The sequence below is a fragment of the Drosophila miranda genome, chromosome XL (assembly GCF_003369915.1).
Source record: "Drosophila miranda strain MSH22 chromosome XL, D.miranda_PacBio2.1, whole genome shotgun sequence".
Lineage (NCBI taxonomy): Eukaryota > Metazoa > Arthropoda > Insecta > Diptera > Drosophilidae > Drosophila > Drosophila miranda.
The window spans coordinates 25,023,553-25,047,782 of NC_046673.1; the positions used below are offsets into that span (position 1 = coordinate 25,023,553).

At 44.9% G+C, this 24,230-nt stretch overlaps 4 protein-coding genes and 1 long non-coding RNA gene across 12 annotated transcripts; 3 read left to right on the plus strand and 2 right to left on the minus strand.

Moving 5' to 3' along the window:
* Nucleotides 1-3,400: 3,400 nt before the first annotated feature.
* Nucleotides 3,401-7,022, plus strand: LOC108164027 (coatomer subunit beta). Its single transcript, XM_017299606.2, has 7 exons — nucleotides 3,401-3,854; nucleotides 3,945-5,263; nucleotides 5,354-6,009; nucleotides 6,088-6,249; nucleotides 6,312-6,585; nucleotides 6,654-6,759; nucleotides 6,840-7,022. The coding sequence occupies exons 1-7, from the start codon at nucleotides 3,543-3,545 to the stop codon at nucleotides 6,903-6,905; spliced, it is 2,895 nt and encodes a 964-aa protein (XP_017155095.1). The 5' UTR covers nucleotides 3,401-3,542; the 3' UTR covers nucleotides 6,906-7,022.
* A 2,119-nt stretch (nucleotides 7,023-9,141) lies between these two features.
* On the minus strand, nucleotides 9,142-10,638 carry LOC108162848 (nitric oxide synthase-interacting protein homolog). The gene is made up of 3 exons (XM_017297795.2): nucleotides 9,790-10,638; nucleotides 9,612-9,720; nucleotides 9,142-9,544 (listed from the first exon to the last, which is right to left on the minus strand). Exons 1-3 carry the CDS (start codon nucleotides 10,530-10,532, stop codon nucleotides 9,473-9,475), a joined length of 924 nt encoding a protein of 307 aa, XP_017153284.1. The 5' UTR covers nucleotides 10,533-10,638; the 3' UTR covers nucleotides 9,142-9,472.
* Nucleotides 10,639-11,051: 413 nt separating this feature from the next.
* On the plus strand, nucleotides 11,052-13,275 carry LOC108162839 (protein-serine O-palmitoleoyltransferase porcupine). Its single transcript, XM_017297783.2, has one exon. The coding sequence runs from the start codon at nucleotides 11,476-11,478 to the stop codon at nucleotides 13,075-13,077; it is 1,602 nt and encodes a 533-aa protein (XP_017153272.1). The 5' UTR covers nucleotides 11,052-11,475; the 3' UTR covers nucleotides 13,078-13,275.
* Nucleotides 13,276-14,895: 1,620 nt separating this feature from the next.
* On the minus strand, nucleotides 14,896-23,512 carry LOC108160824 (cyclic AMP response element-binding protein B). Of its 8 annotated transcripts, none has more exons than XM_017295076.2 (7): nucleotides 19,686-20,288; nucleotides 19,441-19,623; nucleotides 18,974-19,342; nucleotides 18,700-18,897; nucleotides 18,461-18,629; nucleotides 17,021-17,167; nucleotides 14,896-16,890 (listed from the first exon to the last, which is right to left on the minus strand). In XM_017295076.2, exons 3-7 carry the CDS (start codon nucleotides 19,232-19,234, stop codon nucleotides 16,682-16,684), a joined length of 984 nt encoding a protein of 327 aa, XP_017150565.1. In that variant the 5' UTR covers nucleotides 19,235-19,342; nucleotides 19,441-19,623; nucleotides 19,686-20,288; the 3' UTR covers nucleotides 14,896-16,681. The 8 variants fall into 8 exon arrangements, with proteins under 8 accessions (XP_017150565.1, XP_017150555.1, XP_017150608.1 ...); XM_017295066.2 differs by having other exon boundaries at nucleotides 19,429-19,623; XM_017295119.2 differs by lacking the exons at nucleotides 19,441-19,623; nucleotides 19,686-20,288 and adding an exon at nucleotides 23,281-23,512.
* On the plus strand, nucleotides 20,410-20,759 carry LOC117192608. Its single transcript, XR_004474389.1, has 2 exons — nucleotides 20,410-20,504; nucleotides 20,564-20,759. It is a non-coding gene; the product is annotated as an uncharacterized LOC117192608 (long non-coding RNA).
* Nucleotides 23,513-24,230: the final 718 nt, after the last annotated feature.

Here is a 24,230-nt window from a genome sequence, read left to right on the forward strand (position 1 = left end):
ATTATTCATCTAAACATACTCGTAAGATATACATACTGGTAGATATATATATATATAGCATATATACCAGATATATCTTGAGATAATCGATGGCTCAATATATTCTCTATAGTTCTTTGGCGAGTATATAAGTATTTACATACTTCTGGATCTTTCTTAGTGCTAAAAATCATGACAAACTTTTTAGCGAAAGGCACGATGGCGAGGGGTGCACTATATACATAATTATATAACTGAACACTGAGATTTTTTGCTGCATGCATTGTGTGTGCGGTCTTAAAATTTCCAAGAATTCATTTAAAATTTCCTGATTGAATCGTAGAGCCGTTCAGCCTTTTATCTTCACAGCAACAATCCATTTAGTCGTAAATCTTTCGCCCAGCAGTTTAAGTCATCTCCGTTTACTGTCAGGGGGTTCCTCTAGCTGTGTAGGTTTTGACACTGATGGCTGCACATTGTCCGACTCCTTCCCTCCACCTCACAATCATTGCACGCTTTAAAACCCCCTTAAAATCCCCTTCTCCCTTCCCTTCTCAAGCTATAAATCAAGCGCAACTTTCCTCATCTGGGGGTATGTTTATTTCCTAAAGACACCTGCGGAGCATTACAATAAATATCTAAAATACACTCCAATCCACCAATCGCCCTACGGCTTCTTCCGTACTGAAATGGCATCTATGCACATATAAAATTTTTATTCCCTGTTCCAATATCCAAGAAAGAGCATTCCCAAACTCGCCAAAGTCCAAAGCTTGGCTTCATTTTCTTTTGTAGTTTCGTTTCGCTATCAAACAATTTGTTTCCACAGGCACAAAACCTGTTCCATGGGATGTGTCGGGATAGGATCACCACCCGTCCCCGGCACACCGGCAGAGTGCAATCAAGGGGAGACAGAGACATCCCCTCAACTCATGTGAAAAGCAACTTAAATTTGCGGTCTGCTTAAAATGCAGGCCGTGCCTCAATTAAAGGGGGAATCGGCGGGAGGTAGTAGCGTGGTTGGTTGGTTGGATAATAAATAAACCTTAATAGAATTGACTGCTCAACGAGATCACAAAAGCCACACTGTAGGGGCGTGTGAGTGTGTGTTGGGCTGTGTTTGAGAGGAGAAGTCTTGGTCGGGGATCTTTTCAGATACGCCAATATGAGTAAGTGTATGTGTATATGTATAGAAGTAGATCGAAGTCAATTAGATTGTTTATTATTCCTGATACGTGCACCATAGCTTATATTATTTGCTTGCCTTCAACAGTTGTCCCAGCAACCGGGTGTCGCCGGCAAGGTCGAAAGGCCTCGAAGTCCGCCGGGAATCTCCCTAATGGGTTTTTCTACCAGAAAAAAATATTCTGTTATCAGAATCATGCCCTCAGAGGCTATCTGCAGCCAGGTGGGAGGGCACTACTCGCCAGCCTCCTTCTATACACATCTTTGGAAAACTTGCAGGAATTCAAATTTGAATTCAACCCGCCATTCAGTGCACCTATCAGCACAGTTCTGGAAAATCACTGTAATCGACTTTCACATTTTCTACAGAATAACAGAAAGGTGGAGTTCAAACATGAATTAGGCCCGACAATTAATGCACCACAATCTAATGCTATTGCTCAGTGGAGACGTTGCTGTGCCTCCGTATCTTGCAGTCGGAACATACATATGTTCAAACCCATCCCCTCGATTCAGTACAGCGGTGTTTTAAAACACTGACAGGGGTACATTTGTCCCCTATATATAATTAATGCGAGAACTGAATCATGCTTCAAGCTAATTTGAGTCACTTCAGGTTTATTGGAACCTTTAATTCGGTTCACTGTAACCGATAGACGAAATCACCTATTTCACGTTCCGCCTATCGCACAAATATACTGATAACTTTACTCGATGAAAAGTCCATAAATAATCGATGTCTTGATATGTTTATTAGGATTTAATTTTTCAAGGTTTATTTAATGACAAGGGGTATAGAAACTTCGAAACGCATGTTTTTTTCATTTTCGTTCTCTTAAATCGTACTTCCGTGCGTCACTAATTCCAATGGATTGCATTTACAATCCTTTTTGCACACTCACTTTCAAGCTCCAATTTATGCAGAAACTAGTCAGTCTCTGTTCTAAAGCTATTTCAACGATATTTTGCAGCTTATTCTCTTCTTACAGAGACCAAGAATAGGTATCGGGAACGAGATATATGTATATACAAGACAGTATTCATTTGCATGATATGTCTAGAACATATAAATTTGAGAAAGTCTTTATTAATTATGTTTTAAAACAGCTGGTTTTTTTGTTGACCTTTTTTGTTTTAACCTTGTCTTAGACACAATACAATAAAACTGAGTAAGTACTAAAGTAGCTAATCTTGTAGAACATTTATTCGTCAATGGCCTAAAATTATGTGGGCAGACTTAAGGGCTTTAATTAGTCAGCATTATTCAACGGAATATCTAAATTGAGCAATAGGAACGACTTTTCTATTACGTTTCCTTTGTTTGACATTTTCCGCTCAAATCTGTTTTTAGACTAAATCCAACAAAAGCAAGTATTTAAAATAAATCAGTCAAATAGGAAATTGACTTATTAAGCGGATAAAATTATGTGGTCAGGCCTCAGAGATCTATCTAGCAAGTAACATTTGGCGGAATATCCAAAACGAGGAGTATGTATATTATAACGTTAATTCGTCAGTATACTTTCGACATATTTTTAAATAGAGACGGTATATTTTGTTATATTTCTGAGGGTCAGACGGCATATTTGATCGATAAGTCTGATTTTCTTACCACCATGTCTAGCTCACACACCTTGCAAACTTTATATTTATCATATTTTGAAAGTATTTTCCAGAATTTTTTAAAACGCGTTATGAACTCACCCTCTTGTCCAATTCACTAATGTAGAAATCGTGTGGAAGAGCCAAGTCCCAGGCCTTTCCGAACACTAATTCGTGATCAGCATCGAATGCCTGATCGTTTGCCATCCAATCTATATTTTTTCAAAAATATAGGAAAAAAGGCATGTCAAAAAGTGGATAGCGGAGGTTTTTCCCCTTCAGGTATTTACATGAAATGGTAATGGTAATTACATGAAAATATAGTTACTATGTAGCAAATGTGTAATTATGGTGTAGTTACCATGTATTGAAATTAATTTAATGGAAATTGTTGTTGACCGGTTTTGCTTAAACCTTATTTTAAAAGCAATGCAATAAAGATGAGAACTTAAATTTAACTAGTCTTGCAGGAGACCGATTTAATAATCGGATAAAAATATGAGTCGAGAGCTGAGGGTCCTTGCTAGCTAGTAATATTAAACCGAATATCAAAAACGAGGAATATGGTGGAACTTGAATACTAATAATTCATCAGTATTTGTACGGTATATTTTAAAAATTTGTGACGTCAGGTCGTATATTCTCTGAATTGACACGTCAAGCCGGACGAAGAACACATAAAACGAAATCAAAACTAGGAAAAATACGTAACGTCTCCTGAAACTACAAAACGTCCCCCTTGACACTTGACAAGTAGTCGGGAAACGCTAGCCAGGATGAGCCAAGTGCCGTGCTACACGATAATCAACTCGCCGGACCTGGAGGTCCCGAACGAGATGCAGCTGAAGCAAGATTTGGAGAAGGGCGACACGAACCACAAGATCGAGACGCTGAAGAAGGTGATTAAGCTGCTGCTCAACGGCGAACGCTACCCGGGTCTGATCATGACCATCATCCGATTCGTGCTGCCCGTGCAGGACCATACAATCAAGAAGCTGCTGCTCATCTTCTGGGAGATTGTACCAAAGACATCGGGCGACGGCAAGCTGCTGCAGGAGATGATTCTCGTGTGCGATGCCTACCGAAAGGTGAGTTAAACGTGCAACATGCAACGTGGCCCCGCGCATGCCATCTGTGTGACTGTGCTGATCTTCTGTTGTTTTTTCGCTTTACTGTAGGACCTACAACACCCGAACGAGTTCCTGCGTGGTTCCACGCTGCGTTTCCTCTGCAAGCTGAAGGAGCCCGAGCTGCTAGAGCCCCTGATGCCCGCTATCCGAGCTTGCCTGGACCACCGTCACTCGTACGTGCGCCGCAACGCAGTCCTGGCCATCTTCACAATTTACAAGAACTTCGACTGGCTGGTGCCGGATGGGCCGGAGCTGATCGCCAACTTTCTGGACACCCAGCAGGACATGTCGTGCAAAAGGAACGCCTTCCTTATGCTGCTCCACGCCGATCAAGAGCGCGCCCTCAACTACCTGGCCTCGTGCATCGACCAGGTGCACAGCTTTGGTGACATTCTGCAGCTGGTTATTGTTGAGCTCATCTACAAGGTGTGCCATGCCAATCCCGCAGAGCGATCGCGCTTTATTCGGTGCATCTACAACCTACTTAACTCATCCTCCAACGCGGTCCGCTACGAGTCCGCCGGCACGCTCATCACCCTTTCTCTGGCCCCCACCGCCATCAAAGCCGCCGCCAGCTGTTACATCGAGCTGATCGTCAAGGAAAGCGACAACAACGTTAAGCTTATTGTCCTAGACCGGCTGATTGCCATGAAAGAAAACGAGAACATGGAGAAGGTCATGCAGGACCTGGTCATGGACGTGCTGCGTGTCCTGGCCGCCCCCGATATCGAGGTGCGACGCAAGGCCCTCGCCCTGGCTATGGACCTGGTCTATTCGCGCAACATCGGCGAGATGGTGCTGGTGCTCAAGAAGGAAGTGGCCAAAACGCACAACGTTGAGCACGAGGATACGGGCAAGTACCGGCAGCTGCTCGTCCGCACCTTGCACACGTGCTCCATCAAGTTCCCCGACGTGGCCGCGACCGTGATTCCCGTCCTGGTGGAGTTCCTTTCGGACACCAACGAGCTGGCCGCCGCCGACGTGCTCATCTTCATACGCGAGGCCATCCAAAAGTTCCCGGCCCTCAGCGGTCTCATCATCGAGCACCTCATCGAGGCCTTCCCCCAGATCAAGTCATCGAAGATTCACCGTGCCGCCGTGTGGATCCTGGGCGAGTATGTGGAGGGTCCGCAGATTATCGAAGTGATTGACGCTATCCAACAGACGCTGGGCGACGTACCCATGGTGGAAGCGGAGCAGCGTCGCCTATCCGGAGACCCAACCGAGGAGCAAAGCCAGCAGCAGGGATATCCAGCAGGCGTATCCGGTAATGGCAGCAGCAGCACCACCACCAGCACAACCAATGCCATCAACAAGGTCACCTCCGACGGCACCTATGCCACCCAAAGTGCCTATAGCCTAGCCCCGTAAGTAGTCTTCAAACCGAAATGAAGTCCCTTCGTCACGGTTGAATTCACAGATTCCCTCGCTTTTCCGTTTTTCCATCGCTCTAACAGGGTGGCCAAGGTGGAGAAGCGTCCACCGCTGCGACAGTACTTGATGGACGGCGATTTCTTCATTGGCGCCGCCCTTTCAGCCACTCTGACCAAGCTGGCCTTGCGCTACGTGGAGCTGCAGCCAGACTCCAGTGCTCAGAACCGCCTGACTACGCGGGTGATGCTAATCATGAGCTCTATCCTGCACCTAGGCAAGTCCGGGTTCCCCAGCAAGCCTATCACCAACGACGACACCGATCGCATCTTCATCTGCCTGCGCACGCTGAGCGAACGCACCCCGGAGGCGGTCTCCGTGTTCATGCACTACTGCCGAGAGGCCCTGGGCAAGATGCTCGATGCCCAGCACGACGAGGACCAGCGCGTTCTAAAGGAGAAGCAGCGCGCCACCGCCAAGGTCCAGCCAGACGATCCGGTCCTCTTCGCCCAGCTCTCCAATGGGCGCGATAATCAGCTGGGCGAGAACGTGTTCGAATCCAGTCTGAACCAGGCTCTGGCCGGCACCAAAACGGCCCAGCTTAGCGACATCTCATCGCCCAACAATAAACTCAACAAGGTCACCCAGCTGACGGGCTTCTCGGATCCGGTCTACGCCGAGGCCTACGTCAATGTTAACCAGTACGACATTGTCCTAGACGTCCTCATCGTCAACCAGACAAGTGAGTCTTCGTCATGGCAGTTTCTATGCCTTGCGTTGTGAGGATGGGTATTATTAATCTCTCTTTACCTCTGTGTAGATGACACCCTGCAGAACTGCACATTAGAGCTGGCCACGCTGGGCGATCTGAAGCTGGTGGAGCGTCCACATCCGGTTGTGCTGGCTCCCCACGACTTCTGCAACATCAAGGCCAACGTGAAGGTCTCCTCCACAGAGAACGGCATTATCTTTGGCAACATCGGTGAGTGTCAGTAGTAGTGGGAGTGACTCCCATAATGAATGTTTTTCTCCTGCTCCTTCCAGTGTACGACACTGCTCTTAACACGAACGTGGTCGTGCTGAACACCATACACATCGACATTATGGACTACATCATTCCGGCCAGCTGCACAGACACCGAGTTCCGCCAAATGTGGCAGGACTTCGAGTGGGAGAACAAGGTCACCGTCAACACGAGCTTCACCGACCTGCACGAATATCTGAGGCACCTGCTCAAGAGCACGAACATGAAGTGCCTTACACCGGAGAAGGCCCTTTCCGGCCAGTGTGGCTTCATGGCTGCCAACATGTATGCCAAGTGAGTGTGGCAGCAGTCCGTGAAGTCTCCTGATATCCGAAACATTCATAACCTTCTCCCCTACATAGATCCATCTTCGGTGAGAATGCCTTGGCCAATTTGAGCATTGAGAAGCCCGTGGATGACCCCGATTCCAAGGTGACGGGCCACATACGCATACGCGCCAAGAGTCAGGTAAGAATGGGAGAAGCCTGCCCGAATCCAAAATGTCTTTTTCATGCTCGCTCTTTTTCTCTCTCTCTCTCTCTCCGCAGGGCATGGCCTTGAGTCTCGGCGACAAGATTAGCTCCTCGCAGAAGCAGTCTGTTCAGGCGGCTTAGTGGACAAACGGCCACCCCCAAGAGCGGCTTTATAATGCAACTTCAAATTTTAAGCTTTAAAGCTTCTTCAAATTGCATTATATATATTACATACAATATACATTTATTATATACCTTAACCAAAAAAAAAAAAGAAGAGTTTATCGTGAATTCGGGGGCTGGGTGCGATTCCCAATGGGTGGCGGCGCAAAAATAGGAATAATTGTTTTTTATCTGAATTTTAAGATGTGGTCCATCAGCAGCAGCAACAGATCCTCAGCTAAATGAGAAAAAAGATAAAAGAGGTATTTCAAAGCTAACTTAACTTACTTAAGCTCAGGTGGTGGCAGCAGCCGACATTTTAGAGATTGAATCTGGTTAAGTGACCAGTGACGTAGTCAGAAGACTAGAGGAGCAGACAAAATAAAATTTTATCCGAATTATAGAGGATATTGAGAATAGGTACGGAAATTCGAAGCCAGTGGTTATTGGAACTTTGAGAAAGACAATATAAAAGCAAAAATATACATATTCAACTTCAAGACGGTTCACGATATATAACTAAAATTTGTCAATTACCTGGAATCGAGACTTAACGAAGGGGAACGTTGTGTTTACATTTATACCCGATACTTAGTCAGTATGGCTCTCCGCCGGGAGACGGCGTGTAACATTGAGCGACAACAAATGTGTGCGAAAGAGACAGAAAATCAGCCTGAACGTGTCGTCGAATATATATACTTTATGGAGTCGGAAACGCTTCCTTCTGGACGTTACACACATCCATTTTCAACAAAAATATAATATACCCCTATACTCATTTCGAGTATGGGGTATAAAAATTCCTCTAAAAGAGACCAGAAGTACTTGCAGTACCACGAGGAAATGTCCGATTTAGAATTCGATAAAAACATGCTAAACATGCTTTTAATATTCCTAGTGGCACAAGGTTTTACCTTATAATTAATTCACTAGTCGCTAAAAGATTTAAATACGCTTGATTAATAAATTTAATATTTTTTACACCTTTTTGTATGCTTAATTCTATACATTATTATCTAAACTTAAGTTTAAACTTACAATTTTAAAAGAGAGGATGTAAAATATCAAAATAATGGCAAGCACCAATGGCAAAACCGCCGAGTTGCCGAAATAGGGAGCCCCAGTCGGAGATAGATAGATCAACCCACGATCGCCGAATCGGCGAAATGCGAGCCCTACACGGAAGCACGCTCAATCCCGCCAGCGCAAGGCAGACGTATAAGTAGTCGACGGCCAAAGACAAAAGGAACTACGTAGAAACACGTTACCCCGCGCAGTAAATCAGACTCACCAAAAACAATACAAAGAACCGAAGAAAGTGCTAAGAACATTCATAATAAAAGTCAAACCAAGTATTTAAATAATATCAGTTGCGTAAGTCATTACAAAGGGCCTAGGCCCTGGCACTATTTCACCAATTTCATAATCAAGCAACCAAAAAGTTTGTCAGATCCCCCCAAAGCACAGCCAATACAAAATACCATGGACGTGCCAACTGATGACGAAGAGATGGTCATGGAGCCCAGGGAACTCATCCGAGAAAGCCTGGGCATACCAGAGCAAATTCCGGCGCGAGTGCGAGACAAGACAACTTCAGCAGGTGGGCTACGCATCGTGTGCAGTGATGTGGAGTCGTACAGGGTACTGCATCGCTACTACAGGGATGTAGCGCACATAACGCCGTCATACACCTACCAACTCCAGACTGAGGGAGGGTACAGGATTGTCATTAGAGATCTCCACCATACCACGGAGAACGACTACATCACCGATATGTTGGCCAGCCATGGACACGTGGCCACATTCGTTCGCGGCATGACACGCCGCGGATCGCAAGAACCATTCAACATGTTCAGTGTCCAATTGAAACCAAACCCAAATAACAACGAACACCTCCTGGCCAGCGAGTGGAAATTTAAACTCAGAAGCGCTCTGGCCCCGTCGTCTAGTGCCATCGTTGTCAGAAAATTGGACACACTCACAACTATTGCCAACGCGATTTAGTCTGTGTAAAATGCAGTGGTCAGCATTCGTCCATTGTGTGCCAGAAAACTCCAGAACAGCCAGCTTGTACTGCTAGAACGGATGATACTTTACTAATAGTATCACCAAGACTCCTAGCAAAAGCTCCTCCCTACCTATTGAAAAATGGTCCCCTAACTACAGCTTAAGAACCTCAGCCTGAAATAGGTCCATCACAATGTGTTTATGTATGTATTTTTGGTTACAATTTAATATAAATTGATATTCAAGTCCTATTCAATGATTTTAATGAATGAAATAATTAAATGTAGATCTTTCATTAATGGTCTACAGATTTGGGGAAATTATGCAAATATAGGGGACTACTCCGTCTCCTATACCCTTGAAGATTAACGTATTAGAAGGAATCACCGCAGAATCCATAAACTACATACATATATACGATACATAATTGAGTAAAATGTAATATTGAGGCAAGGACTCTAGAAAATGATAATTTAAAGTGATTTAGGCTTAATTTTTAAACATACATTTTATCAATTGAATTTTGAGTAGACAAGACCTTAGACCTGTAACATGGGTCGCTGCTCCTTGGCCGACAGCTTGTCGTTGGTGGTTGCGAAGCCAGTGCCGCCCTGTGAAACAAAATGTTACATAAAATATCCACATATATAGAATCGGAAATGTCTGATCTCCACTCACGCGCTGCAGGGGAATTATGTCTTTTTCCTTGAGCTTGCGATCGGTGAGCGGGTGAACCATGTCCTTCCGGATCAGTTTATCCACGCACTCCAATGTCACGACATCGCCGCTGCAAAGATACACAAAGGTTCGTATTAAAGTGCCAAAGAAGGTAAACCCGATGTTGGTCTAAACTTACGTTGGTCGCAGGACGGCGCAGGGCACTGCGTTGCTAAGCGCATCGTGGGTAATGGGACACATGTAGCGCACCTCCTTGGCAATCAGCGACTTTTTTGTGTCGCCATCCTTGATCGGTGTGAACTTCACGTCAATCAGGTCCTTCACCTTAAGCGGCTGTGAGGAGACAGGGCAGTATATAGTGGCATCAGGCTTCTTGGCCTTGGCTGCCCCGGCATTGGGGCATTCTGAGGGCAGCCAGAAGGCGGGCAGCTTCTTCTGGTTTCCGTTGGCCATGTTCGAAATGGATCCATTCTCTGAGGCGGCTATGGCTGCTGCCGAAGTGCTGGGCGCGGGTAGGACGGGCTGCTCGACTGGGCTGGACTTGTGGGCAGGTGTTGTGGTGGGCTTCTCGGAATTCACGAACCGTTCCATGCGGGCTTGCTGCTTGCAATTGGCCTCCTGGGTGATCTCCTCCTCTTCGACCCGTCGCAGGCGCTCGAACTCTTTTAGCTTACGGCTGTACTCATTCTTCTTGGTGACGATGTACTGCAGGATCGCCTCCTTGTCGAACAGGTACCCCTGTTTGGTAATGACAGGGTTTCGGCACGGCTGAAGCGTTAGCGAACAGCAGTCGAACGACTTCACAGAGTCTTTGCCCAGGCGTTGGGCATTCGTTCCGTAACCCGACTCGGCGGCGTCGCGTTTCTTTTCATTGTAAGTATAAACGGCTCCGGCCGTGCAGTTGCGAGCATGTCGGGTCATTTTTAAGTTCGTTTTCTCGCAGATATGTTTATATATGAAGGCAAGCAAGGTTTACGTTTTGTTCAACGCGGAACTAGTTCGATTGCAGTGACAACACAACCCCAATCACCTATTTTGCGTTGCATAAAAAGTATCGGAACTAGTTTTTTGTGAATTTCATGATGTTCCAATGTTGCATTTCTTTCCTGTCCATTTGTTGACCATATTACATAGACAATATGCTGCCTGCTAAAAATACCAGATGATATTGTGAAAATTTGTGAACATTTTTAGTAATTCAACCAATCCCATCGTTCCAATTTTGCAAAATTTGTAATTAAATACAAAAGTATCAAAAGAAGCATAATATAAATGCAACTACTCTTGAAGCTGCCCTGAGTCGGTAGTGTTTCCAATTAATTTATAGCTAATTTAAATAAAAACAATATACCCCAAAGCTAGCTATTATTTTTGTGTATTTACTCCTAGCCTAATGCTTACCTTATTTATTTTATAGCTTATATTGACTCTGGCAGCACTGCCTAGCACACGTTTTGAGCAGATAATTTTCCCAAAAATTTAACGAAGTTTGAAAGTTTTCAATGAATCAAATCCTCCAAGCAAAAATAAGCGCTACACAATAAAACTACATATGGATATGTATGTTCTTTCTAATCGAACTAGTGCGAGCCGAACCTCGAGAACCAGTCGAGATATCAATTTCAAAGAGAGCCCAGCATCACTAACCACAGAATATACTGTGCCAGCATAGAGAAAAAACATCGATATCTGCTGTGTACACATCGATAACATCGATGTAAACATCTAGCACAGCAGCCAGACAGCTATCGACAGCATCGATAAGCGCGAGACGGCGGCAGAAGTCGTTTTGACAGCAGTTCTCCAATGCGCTTTTGACCGTCCCGAGCTGTTTGCCGGTCGCTGGAGCTAGCTGCAGCCAGTCATGGACTACAGCTACTACGACGAGGGATATGACATCGACTACACAGAGTTTGGGGAGGATGCTGGCGATGATATCGACTACGGATTTCATTCTGGCCACAAACAGGATAACTTATACAGTGATGCAAAGCCGGAGGCGAGGGACTTCCTGGTGATGGATCGACTGTTGCAGAACATAGAGGCCTGCGTGCAGCCTTCGCTGCTGCAAGTAGCGAAGTACGTGACACCTATGCTGGGCTTGTGTCTGGTCGGCCGCCTGCTGTGCCTCCTCTATGCCAGGAAGCGCCGCTTGCCGCCAGCTGGAGTATCGCAACGCGATGCGAACAGTATCATCGTGGCTCCGTTGCACCTCATCCACGCCACAACCGGTCTGATCCTGCTGTACGCCACGCTTGGGCAGCGCTTGGGCGAGCGCGTGGGTCTGCTGCTGATCCTGAGCGCCCTTGGCTACCTTATGCTGCAGCTCGTGCGTGTGTACAGCGGGAGGAGAGCGGCCACCAGCATAGCCGTGCTCACCGTTGGCAGCCAGTTCCTGTACGAGCTGGCCATATGGAGGCAGCGCAGTGACTGGCCCCAGCTGCGGGGCGTTCAGATGGTGGTCAACATGAAGCTGATCTCGCTGGGCTTCGACCTGGCCAGCGGACAGGTGCCTCGAATGCCAGGACCCCTAGCCTACCTTGGATACATTTACAGCCCCGCGACCTGTGCCCTCGGCCCCTGGATCAGCTATGGCCGCTACGTGGAGTGCCTTGTAGCACGAGGCAAGTGGCTGACGACGCTGCGCCAGCTGGTGCTCAACATGCTCCTCTGCCTGCTGGCGGTGGCCGTCTCCAACTGCCTGGCCCACGCCCTGGGCGAGATTGCCAGCGGCTCGCACCTACTCCTGATGTACACGGAGGCGCTGGGCGTCCGGAGCAGCCACTACTTCGTAAGCTTTATGGCCCAGGCTCTGCTGGTCAGCTCGGGGCAGACCCTGGACGGAGAATCTAAGGATTCCAAGGAGCTGGACGAGAGAATACTGGGGCCACTGGTGACGCGGCCCTGGCAGATCGAGTGGCCCCGCTCGTTGAGCGTCCTTGTGCGCAGCTGGAATATCCCTATGCACGAGTGGCTCAAGCACTACATCTACGGAGGCTTCAAGGAGCACAACCTGGGCCACACATTCTGGGCCGTCCTCTGCACGTATGTGGTATCCAGTCTGCTGCACGGTATGGATCTGCGCATCTACATGGTGCTGCTCTTTCTGGCCATCTTCGCCGAGAGCGAGCGACTGCTCCGCCGCCACCTGGCCAAACTCTTCGACGCCTGCCTGGCTGCCGGTCAGTGCAAGGGCCCCGACCACTGCTGCTTCTCCCGCTGCCCGCGACGTCGTGGCTGGACCAACAGCTGGGGCTGGCTGGTGAGGCTCACCAATCTGATCTTCACCCTGGTGGCCATGTTCCACCTGGCCTATCTGGGCATCGTGCTGCTCAACGAAACTCTCAACCTGGACGGCAGTCCCGCCGGCGAGCTGGAGTCCTTCGTGTGGCATTGGTCGGAGGCGGGCTACCTCAGCCACTACGTCGGTTTCGGCATGTTCCTCCTTTATCTGTTCATCTCCTAGGCGGTGGGATCAGAGCCCCTCCAAAACCCAGAAACGATTAAGGACTGATCTACACGTATTTGAATTCTGAATTCGCCATTCGAATCTAACCGTACTTTTGTATGTTTATCTGTACATCGTATTTGTATCTTGTAGCTACTGTGTGTACTATATATTGTGTGTGAGTACTTAAAATTATAATTAAATCTGTGAAACGGATCCGTGTCGGATGGTCGTGCCGCAATGTGGGACTAAGAGAACGTGGCAACCGGAGCTAAAAAGCTTAGCGTTTCTATGTGGAACGTTGCAGTGCAGCCTGCAAATGCCGATGTAGAACAGAGCAATGCGGAAGTTTCCCATGGCTTAGAGCAGGATAGATGATGGGGCTGCAGAACGATGGAGATGCAATACAATCAGTAAGAAAATCGGTGACAATAAAAGCTGACAAAACAAATAGGAACATATTTCCTACAAGCTCTTCGTGATATTGTAAATCGATCTAGAATCTAGAAGAAACATTATGTTGGGCAACCTAGAAACCCCTTGTTTTCCGTATTTCGAACGAAATTATTACTATATCATATTACTAGCAGAAACAGATGGAACCTCAGCTTAGATATAGTAAATGCGAGTCATCTATAAATCAGATAATTGATTAAGTCTTCACCTATGTGGATTCTATGAATGTCATATAAACCTACATATGTATGTTATATGCGTCTCAGCTAAGTACATACAAATATGCATCTAAAGCGTTCTGATTTCCTTCGTTGTTGAAATGGTGCTTCAAATTTCTGATTTAATTTAATGTCACTTCCGATGAAATTAAGCTGAAGACTTGCAAAGTGGAAATATAGGCTTTTCCACGAGGGCTGCTAATTAATTTTCTAGCCTAGGTCACACTTAGCCTTATCCTGACCCAAAGGTCATGCTGTGAGACTGAGAGAAATATTTGAGCAAACAAAAAATTGAGTGGTCAGTGGTAAATAGTCATTTTTTTGTTTACTAATAAGCTTGCTGAAGCCCCCTTGCCCCCTTGGTTACGCCCTTGGTTCAAACACATTATAAATAGATAAATAAATAAATAATTATAAAATAAATATAAAAATTGATCTTTTTAGTTCTTTTTATTGATTTTTTGTCTATTTTCTTTGTTGGTTTTGTTTTGTTTGTTTGTTTCATTTGTTTTTGTTTGTTTTTTTCTCATTGAGACAAATATTTATAACAATATTGTAATTTCTACTGATTTTTTTTGTTTTTTTTCATTTTTATTTGTGTACTATTCTGCCTGGCTTTCTGTTTCCGCTTTTTTTTTATTTACTACATTCCTTACATTTGTCATCTTTTAGGCTGTGATCCTTTTATCCTTTTCGTTCCATGCGTTTCCTTCTTTTTTTCATTTTTTATTTTTTATTTTTTTTTCGCCACTTATGATTTACATATTAATATTACTAGCTTAAGAATTATGCAATGACAATAAAAATATTTTTTTACTTTGTTGAATGCAACTTTTCGGTTTTTTCTTTCTTTTCCTTCCACTTGCTTCCTTCTTCTTTGTCCTTTTTGATCCTACTAAAAAAGTTGCTCCTTGAATTCTCGTTTCGATTTTGTTTCCTAAAGTTTTTTTGTTTTCATTTGCAGAAGTTTTGATTTGGACATCAAAAATAGAGAGATATACATGGGTACCTATAAGTAGATATAGATCCGTACATATATATAGATAGATATATATGTATGTATATTTATATATATATATTTATATATATATACGGATATATATATATATAGATTCATCATGTATGTGTATAATCTTCATAAAGAGCTTTAATGTACTATACATTGACGTATGCATTCATTTACTTTACTTTGACATTGTTTCCATTTTCCATTTGTTTCGCTACTCGATATTGTACATGTGAAAAAGTCCATCTGCATATTTTCAGATCTTTCATCTTGCATGCATGCATATCCATCCATACAACTTAATAATGTTTTCGATTTCTTTTCATTTTGTATCATTTTCATAACAACAACTGAGTTGATCACAAGAGATAACGAGAGTTTTGCTTTATAGTATGTAAATATTGTATGTATGTATGGTATTCCTCGATCCGGAAATGGGACACCGCTCTGCCGTCCACCCGTTCCACCCTCTCCGAGTGCGATACACAAATACAAATAGTGTACAAATATTCGCTAACTACGTATTTCGTATATATAATTTGGTTTATATATATATATAAATTGGTTTTTTTCAGAGAAAATCCTTCTAGGTGTCGCCTTGGCTAGGGAGGCTAGTGGGCGAGGCGGCGGGAAGCGGTTAAAAAGTATGCAACACATTCTCAATAATTCATTAACGTTGACTGACTGACTGTTTGATTGATCGATCTGCCCTGTACTTTACAGAACTTTTAAACCGATTAAAACTTAATTTTAATGTTACATTTCTCAGCTCTTTCTCTTTCCACACACACATTTATAGTAGTAGATACATATATATAAAAAAACAGGCGAAAGTTCTCAATTTTGCTAAGAACTATTTCTCTTAATATCTACCTATCTTTTTCTGCCTGTGTTGTGTGTGTTGGGGGTTTATATCAGTTTACATAATTTCTCTAAAAAATTTAAACACTTTTTCTAGTCAAATTGTCGTATTTTGCATTAAGTAAGAAAAAAAATTGCAAGTACAATAAGCTGCCGCCATGGATGGGATTTCCAATACATTTGCATCATTTTAAACTGGGCGCTTCACATTGACACACGTAAGAGCATGGGTTTTCGCCACTGGAGCAATTCCAATGCTGAAGGAGACGTATGGGCGGCGCTTCCTGAAAGGAATATTCTCTGAAGAATATCCGAAACAACTGTTTGGTCCGATCAGCTGTTTATCAATTGGTTAATCTATTTTTTTTTTTAAAGGCAATATCAAAAACAGTACGACGCTGGTGTATCTCCGCTTAAAGCCTAAAATGCATTAAAAAAACATCAAACAGCCGATCGATCTACAGAATCTGAAAACGAATTAGCATCGTATGGAGGGAGTACCATTATTATAGGGATTTCCGAAGAAACACCAATGCGTACGCATACGAATAAAAGGCAAAATTCACCAACGACGATGAAAGGCAATCGCCTGACGGCAGCTTACATAATAAAGAAAGAGATATTCATGTATATGTAAATATATACATATATATATATATATATATGTGAGATAGGATGTAGAAGCACAGGGGACATGGATAGGTAAACTGCAGTTCCGTTAAATTAGCAAATAAACTAAGGCGTAAACTAAAGCATAAAAAGAATATTAAAATTTAAATTATAAACATAATTACATTGTGTCCTGCTCGTGTCGCTGTCGCCGTTCGCCTGTTTGTTCTGTCAGGCTGTTCGGTTCGGTTCGCTACAGTGTACTTGTCCTAACAAGCACATGATCATTGCACTATATAGTATATATGTACGATTACATATAGAATTCTACTATACGTATGTAAATCATGATATGCGGCCGACTATTGCCATCGCCATTGGGACTCGTCTTCGAACGTCGATATTGCCACCGCGGCTGCTGCCGTCGCTGCCATCGCCATCGCCATGACCACAGCCACAGCCAAGGCCACATTCAATCGTTCTTGGTCTGACAATAGAGCTCTTTCAGCGACTTGAGCTCCTCGATAAGCGCTTTGTTTTGGTTTTCTAGCACCGCCACGCGATTCTCCAGGCACTTGATGTACTCCTTCTTCTTGCGCCGACACTCCCTTGCCGCCTCCCTGTTCTTCTGCAGTCTGATCTCCCGCTTGCGCGTCTGATCCTCCGCTATCCCGCTGTTGTCTGTGATTCCCACATGGAAATTGGAACATGCAAATGGAAAAGAGGAAGAAAAAATAATTAGTTTTGTCTGTGGGAATGTCTCACATGTGGATGGAGAAGAGAATGGCGGAGCCTCGGCTCTGGTTATTACTGGTGTTGTAGGGTATCCGATTGGACAAATAGTAGGCTGGGTCCGGGGCCATGTGCAGTAGTGGACTGTTCGCCGAGTTGCCGCCCGCTCCGCCTGCCGCCAGCTGAGAGCCGAGCACCCCATCGGACCCCAAATGCAGCGAGGAGCCTGATCGACCGATCGGGGTTTTGGGTTTGGTTCATAGTTGGAATTGTTGTTGGTTGGTTGTTGGAGGGGGAGGTTGTTGTTGTTTTCGTTGTTGCAGTTGTTGTTTCGGTTGTTGGTTGGAAAATGCACGCAGTTTTTGTTTTGGACATAATTGAATTTAGAGTAGTTTTTGGAGTAGTAGGAGGAGGCAGTCATAAAGAAAACAATAAGAAAAACAACAATAAAAATTATAAGAAAAACATATTTTCCATTGCGATTTTCGTTGCAGATTTTTGAATTGAATTTTGAATCTTTTTGTTGTTGATTATGTCTGAGAGGTGGTTGGGTGAGTGCGTGTGAGAGCGGGCGATATTGGGGAGTTAGTCAAGAGTGAGATAGAGAAAGTACACAAGAGCGAGAGGTTGGCTTGGGATTTGATTCCTTGATTTTAGTTGGGGGTTAGGAGGTGACGAGAAGAGTTTCGTATATCAAACAGAAGTGTAAGGCAGCGGTCGTCCACAGTCCGAGAGAAATAGAACATGACTGCCGTGTTTCTTCTGTTTAATATACCTTGAGGAAGCGGGAGAGCCATACCTTTTGGAAGGGTGGGGGGTGGGGGCAGGGTGTGCAACAACAGCAACCACAACAACAACAACGACAACGAAAAAAAGAGACCGATAAAGTGAGTGTGGGAGCGAGAGCAACAACATATCTCATTCTGTTTCTGTTGCTGCTCCCGTGTCAAGGTTTGTGCGTTATGGGAATCATGGGATGTGGTTACATATTTACAGGAATTTACAGTTGGGCGATTGGTTGCTTGCTCTCCTTCCTCTCTTCTTATTTATATTTTGATTCTTGATTAAACAACAACATCAACATCCAACAACAACTAAACGATAATGAAGAAACGGGGGAGAAAGAGATGGCGCGACACAAGACTAACGGGGGCTACGGGTTCACTCTTGTATGGCTGCCTCTTCTAACGGTACATGGGGTTTGGTCAGCGAGTGCGAATGAATGGGCAAATGAGTGAAATACGTAGAGAAGATAAGTCTATCTACATATGTATATACAAATTCATAATCAATATTTTATACATATGTATGTATAGATATGGAATAGGATTCTATCGGATCGATTAATGATCGATGTAGCGCGATGCAGTGCATGTGGTGCGATGGCGAAAGATCGGAGTTTGGGCAGGCGGTTGGTTACATGTGTTCAAGGACGGAGGGAGAGACAACAGAGCGATAGAGATGTGTGTGTGTGTGAGCGAGTGATAGCGTGGCATGTCGTGTCGTCCCAAGGATTTACCGCTCATATCAGGTCCACTGATCTCGGTGAAGATCTTATTGTACGATGGCCTCCGTGTCAGCTCGCTCCGATGGTGCTGCGAGTCGTCGTCTGACAAACTCTCGTCGCTGTCCTCCTGGTGCTGGCTGTTCGGTTCGGGTTTGATCTTACATGGAAAAGTTGGAGGGATCTGTGATATGGAGTGGAATATGAAGATTAGAGAGGCTGCTGGCCCCGTTCAAAGTTCTCCAGCTACGCACTTTGTTAAGCACTTGCACTGCATTGCTTGCTGTCGTGTGGATCACCGTAGAGTTGGCTGGCTTGGCCACATACACAACCCCCACTGCCTTGTGCATCGCTGTGGCGGTGGCGGCGGCGGCGGCTAGCGCCTGATGCTGCTGCGTGCCGGCAGCTGTCTGTATGACACCCGATGGATTCGCCTGTATCACGGATTGTACCTGCAAAGGGTGGCAAAGAGAAAGGAACCATTAGAGCGCCTCTGTGATGGGATGCAATCTGTGGAAAGCCACCCACCTGCAGGCCGTGCTGCGCCAGCGGCTGCATCGGGTATTGTAAATTGCAGTTGGCCGTCGTGGTCAGAACGGTGCCCGTTCCAGCGGAATTATTTGTGTTGCCCGTTGACGCTGTTGTACTCTGTGGGTTCTGTGACTGCTGCTGCGCGGCGCTCGTTGCGGCAGCTACTGCGGCCGCTGCCTGCGCCGCAGCTGTGATGAGGTCCAGGCTGCCGCTGGACGCCGAATTGCCGTTCTCCTCGACGACGATGCTGTTGTCCATTTTAGCGATTTTCAGCAGCACCGTTACGCTCTCCGACAAGTGCTTCAGTTTGGCTTCCGTTTCCGTTTCAATTTGGCCAGCTTGAAGTCGTCTTAAGCGGAACGGCGACTGCAAGAGGCGGGAGCCCGACAAGATATTCAGTTACAATATTGTTAATATCCACATATGTATGTTCAACTGCAGCAACAACTAACCAAGAAACTAACTATTTAACTACAAACTGATGGACTGGTGGACGGACTGCCCCTCGCCTCGCTGAAGCTGCTCTTTAACTGCTGTTGGCTTTTGTTTTGTTTGTCCACCCAAGACGATGATGATGATAATGCTGATGCTGATGTTAATGATAATTGAATTCTGCCATAGAGACACAGCAACAACAACACCCACTTCTGTGTATTTTTGTGAAATGACGTCATGACAACATAGTGAGGAGAAAAAAAAATCAACTTACTTTCTGATGACATCACTAAATACGCTTGTTGTTGCTGCTCTCCCTCTCTTTGGGGGGCTCTGTGTATAAGTTTTTTGTGTGTGTGTGTGTGTGTGTGTGTGTGTGTGTGCGCGCGTTGCACGCTGTGCTGGCAACTTGTTGAAAATATGTTCACTATTCCGCACGTCACGTCACAGAAAATAGATTCGCTCACAGCATATATACACCCAGCAGCTTTTGGTACTTCATTTTTTAAATAATGCTCAATAGAATACAGAAGCGTTAATACTATGTACTGCCAAAGGTTGCAGAAGGGGAGAGGGGTGGCAGCTCGACAAGTTGGCAGCACACACTAGGCCTGTTGTTATCGTTGCTGCTGCTCTGTCTTCTTTGCTGCTTACGTTCTTTTTTCTTCACAACGAGAGCCACTCTCTGACACTCACGTTGATCAGGCGGCGGCGGCGCCACTCGATGGCCACTTCATTGAATTTGCCTTTAGGTTATTCTGACACACGCGCTCGGCTCAAAAATTGCTATTGTTAACAACAATTTATTGATAAACTCAGTTTTTGCGCAAAAATATTCCCAGTATTGCTTGCTCGCTCTCACTCGCGCTGCTTCTTCACTGCCAGAACTACCAGAGAGATTTGACGATAAATTGCCTAATGCGTTTCGTGCAAAGCACTAGCGCGTTGCGGCAATACTTTTATCGAAAAGATAGTGATGAGCAGCATGGCACAGCAGTGACTGTGACTGCTACTCGGGCTGGAACACACACTATGCCAGTCGCTGTTTCGGTTCACTGCTGTAATAATTTTCTCATATCTGCCGATGCCAGATGTATTTTTGTTAGACCTAAGTAATTCAAGTTATTATATCCCTGACTTGCTTAATTACAGAAAATGTAGATGCAGGAAAAACTAGCAACAGCAAAAACCCTATGAGCAATATATGACGTCACATGGAAAAAAATTTGGCGACAATGTTTCAAATCAAATGATGACTGCGCCTACACCTGGACCCCAATGTGTGACTGCTGTCCGTAATGGCGCACAAAAAATAAAAGCGGGGCCTGTAACAGCTTTGGCTTAATGACTAATTAGTGCATTTATCAAAGTGAGTGTTAGCAACTCGTTCTAGCCGCAATTGCAAATGACTGATTTCAATGCTAGGGCGCTGTGTGTGCGATTTCTAGAAATACTGTCAGCCGGGCTCGACGGAATCTGAACTACAAATGGAAATCCATTTGATTAGTGATATAATAATTGCCATTAATTACGTCGCAGCTCGAACTCTCGATGGGGGAAGGACACTTGTGGGGTACCCTGCCTTTCTGTGTGGCTCAAAACCACGCCGCGCTGTCTGCCACTACGACTGACTCATGGCTTTTGGTGATACCTGTCTTACAACAGGTGACATCACTGGGAAATTGGGTTTGGCTTTAGTACAGTAAAACCGCTGGACTACACTCTGCCTGTTTGCGTGTACATATGTCACCTTTTTACTCTCAATGTACATACATACATATGTATGTATGCATTTTGCGGAAAGTTGCCTCCGCGTAAGGGGATTCAAGCGTCGGTGCACCCACTACTCCTGCTCGTACGCAGTAGCAGAACGGCGGCAGAGTAGCCGTAGCTGCATTTCCATAAATTTCAATCACTTTCGCATTTTGTTTTTGGTTTCTGATTTTAGCTTCGCTCCATCTCGCTCTCTTACTTTGCCCTCTCTTCTTCTGACGCTCCTACGCAATATTGACGTCAGCATTATTTATTTTTAGTCGGTTTTCATTGCGTTTTTCGCATTTGCGTTAGTGTTGGGCATTCAATCCCGCCTCCTCACCACACACACGCCTCCTGCACTCTTATCTCTCACTCTTTGCTTTCCCTCTCTGTATTTCTGCTTGTTTGTCTGAATTAATTAAAACTAAATGAATGTGCAATAACAAAAAAAAAAAAACAGTAATTCTCATGGACAAAGGCGTTCTCTTTCGAAGAAGAACAAGGACCGCAAGTGTAAGAAAAAGACCACAGTGAGTGGGTGTAGGGCGATAACAAATAATTGACGACAGGTGCTGTTAAGCTTTGGTATAAGTGTGATGTGAATGAGAAGGAGCCAAACCGAAGCCTTATCCCGGGATTATCAAAACGCCCCAACAGTTTTGATAATACAGCTGGCGCTTACTGTATTCTACCTATCCTAACCCCTCTCTCACGCGGACAATTCTGAGTTTTGAGCGTAATCAGTGGGAATGGGGGCCACCGTTATCAGCTATTCAGAATGTGGTTGTTTGTTGGTTAATTATGCATGGGTCTGAAACCCGTTGAGCGACAGATTAGGCCTTGGTACTTGACGGAGGATGGTGGAGGGCGGTACCGGGCAAGAAGTGTACAACATGTTTCCTTGATCGATTCGGTAACTCCCCATGTTTCAGGATGCAATAGCACACTACTAAGGTAATAACGGCTCCAACGACCTACCAGTTATCTGCGCCACATACTTTTTTACATAGGCACACTCCGGGGTATACCGCTTAAGTGCTCCTCGAAATTTTAGAGTTAGTTAGCAGTTAGATATAGTCAGTAGAGAGGATGCCGCGCAAAATGCTCTCAAACTCCAATGGTGCAGTGCCAAGGTAATGACTGTCCCAACAGGGGGCTCCTATCGTCTTATCGTCGCATGTCGCAGGGCAGTGATGCCCCACAAAGTCATAATTCGTAGAGTGGATTCCGCCCAAGAGATCTTCTGATGCACTTGACGCACCCAATGATCATCTGCGTTCATTGAGGATCGTACGCTTCAAACAAATGTATGCATGAACATATGTAATTACGTATGTATGGGAGCGCGATGGCAGGTCTCTTTACAGACCTCTCCCCCCTCTGGGCATTCCCAGGTACATATTTCTGGTTATCGCTTACCCGCTCTTTTGATGTTTATTGTTGCTTTCGCTGTTGCTTTTGCTGACTAATAACAATGAAATCTTTGCATAACGGCAAACAAAACACACATATGCATGTACAAAAAAGTCTGTGTGCGTGTGTTTTCCCTCTGTCTCGTTTACACTAATGCAGAAGGCATTTCAGTGCAAGTGGGGAATCGAAGCAGATAGAGAGCGAAGCACAGAAGCATAGTAATCTTTGTTGTTATTGTTTCTTTTCCTGTTGCTTTTTCGCTTCCTTTTCGTTACATTTTTTTTTTTGCATTTTTGCGATTACGTCAAGTTTTTGTATTATTTTTTTAGATTTTGTATTTGATTACAATACAATTATACACGAATATATATGCACACATTATGGGAGCAATAGAGAGCAAGAGCGAGATGGAATATGAGCAGCGGCAAAGCTATGTATAATTATTTACTTGCTTAATTTTGTACACAAATAAAATATTTTGAAAAGGCTTAAAGCGCAAAAATTACACACACAAACACATGGTGGCACTGACACTCACACTGAAACCAAAAAAATACAAAATACTGCTCTTGCTGTTGTTGTTTTACTGTTAGAATGCCACTCTTTTGGCGCTTAAATTTGTTTTTAGATCTGCTTCTTCTGCTTGCCACCTCTCTATCAGTCTCTCTCTCTCTCTCTCTCTTTAGATTAGCACTCGTCACCTTTTCAGCGTTGTTGTTGCTACCGGCGTCGACAGTGACGCGACGACTATTTGAACGGTAGATTTGTTGTTTTGATGGCCGATAGTTTTGTTGGTTTTTTGTTAGAGAGGAAGACTGTCTGCTCGCTGCTGCCGCCTCGCTTCGTTTTGCTGAAAAGCAATACTGACGGGATGCCAATGACTGTGCCCCATGCCCGTGTGCCCGGTGCCCATGCGGAGACGGAGGCAGAGGCAGAGACGTCGACGTCGACCCACCGCACACACGTCACCAGCAGCAGAGGGAGTAGCTTTGCAAAACCAAGGTATATTATGTAGACGGGAAGGCAGCCATAGAAGCTACTTCAGAATTAGGCAAGCAAGCATCAATGCGTAACAAAAAGAAAGTGAGAGAGAGTTGCATACACACGAAGTTTCGCGACGAGGAGGAAGGCATTACCTTCTATTCAATGTACCTTGAGCAGAGCTACAGCTGAGCGAGCATATGATTGGATTTTTCTTGCTCTCTATGGCTCCGGCTCTCTCTCACATTAAGTTCTTGGCGAATTGTTTCGTAATTTTGTTATGTGCTGCAGCAACGTTATCGCCGCCACGTCAAAGTCAGCGTCAGCGCCGACGTCGTCGTTCTTCTTACTCACCTTTTTCCCGCATCACACAACTCGCATACGCACACACACGAGGTGTAAAAATATATTTTTAAATATCTAAGCGGCATGTGTAGGTGAAAGCGGGACAGCTATCATCGCTCGGATACGTACAAGGCGAGCTGCTGCTTGTACTGTCGTCGCTGTGATGTTGTTGCTTTCATTACGTTATCGCTTTAGCGTACAGTTATGTCGTATGAGAGCGCAAGCCGCTTGCTTTCCGACTCGCTTGCGCACACTCAGTTAAGGGCAAGTTAACCCGTTGTGTAGCACTGCATACTTTACGGTGCTTTTTGCGTCTCTCAGGGGG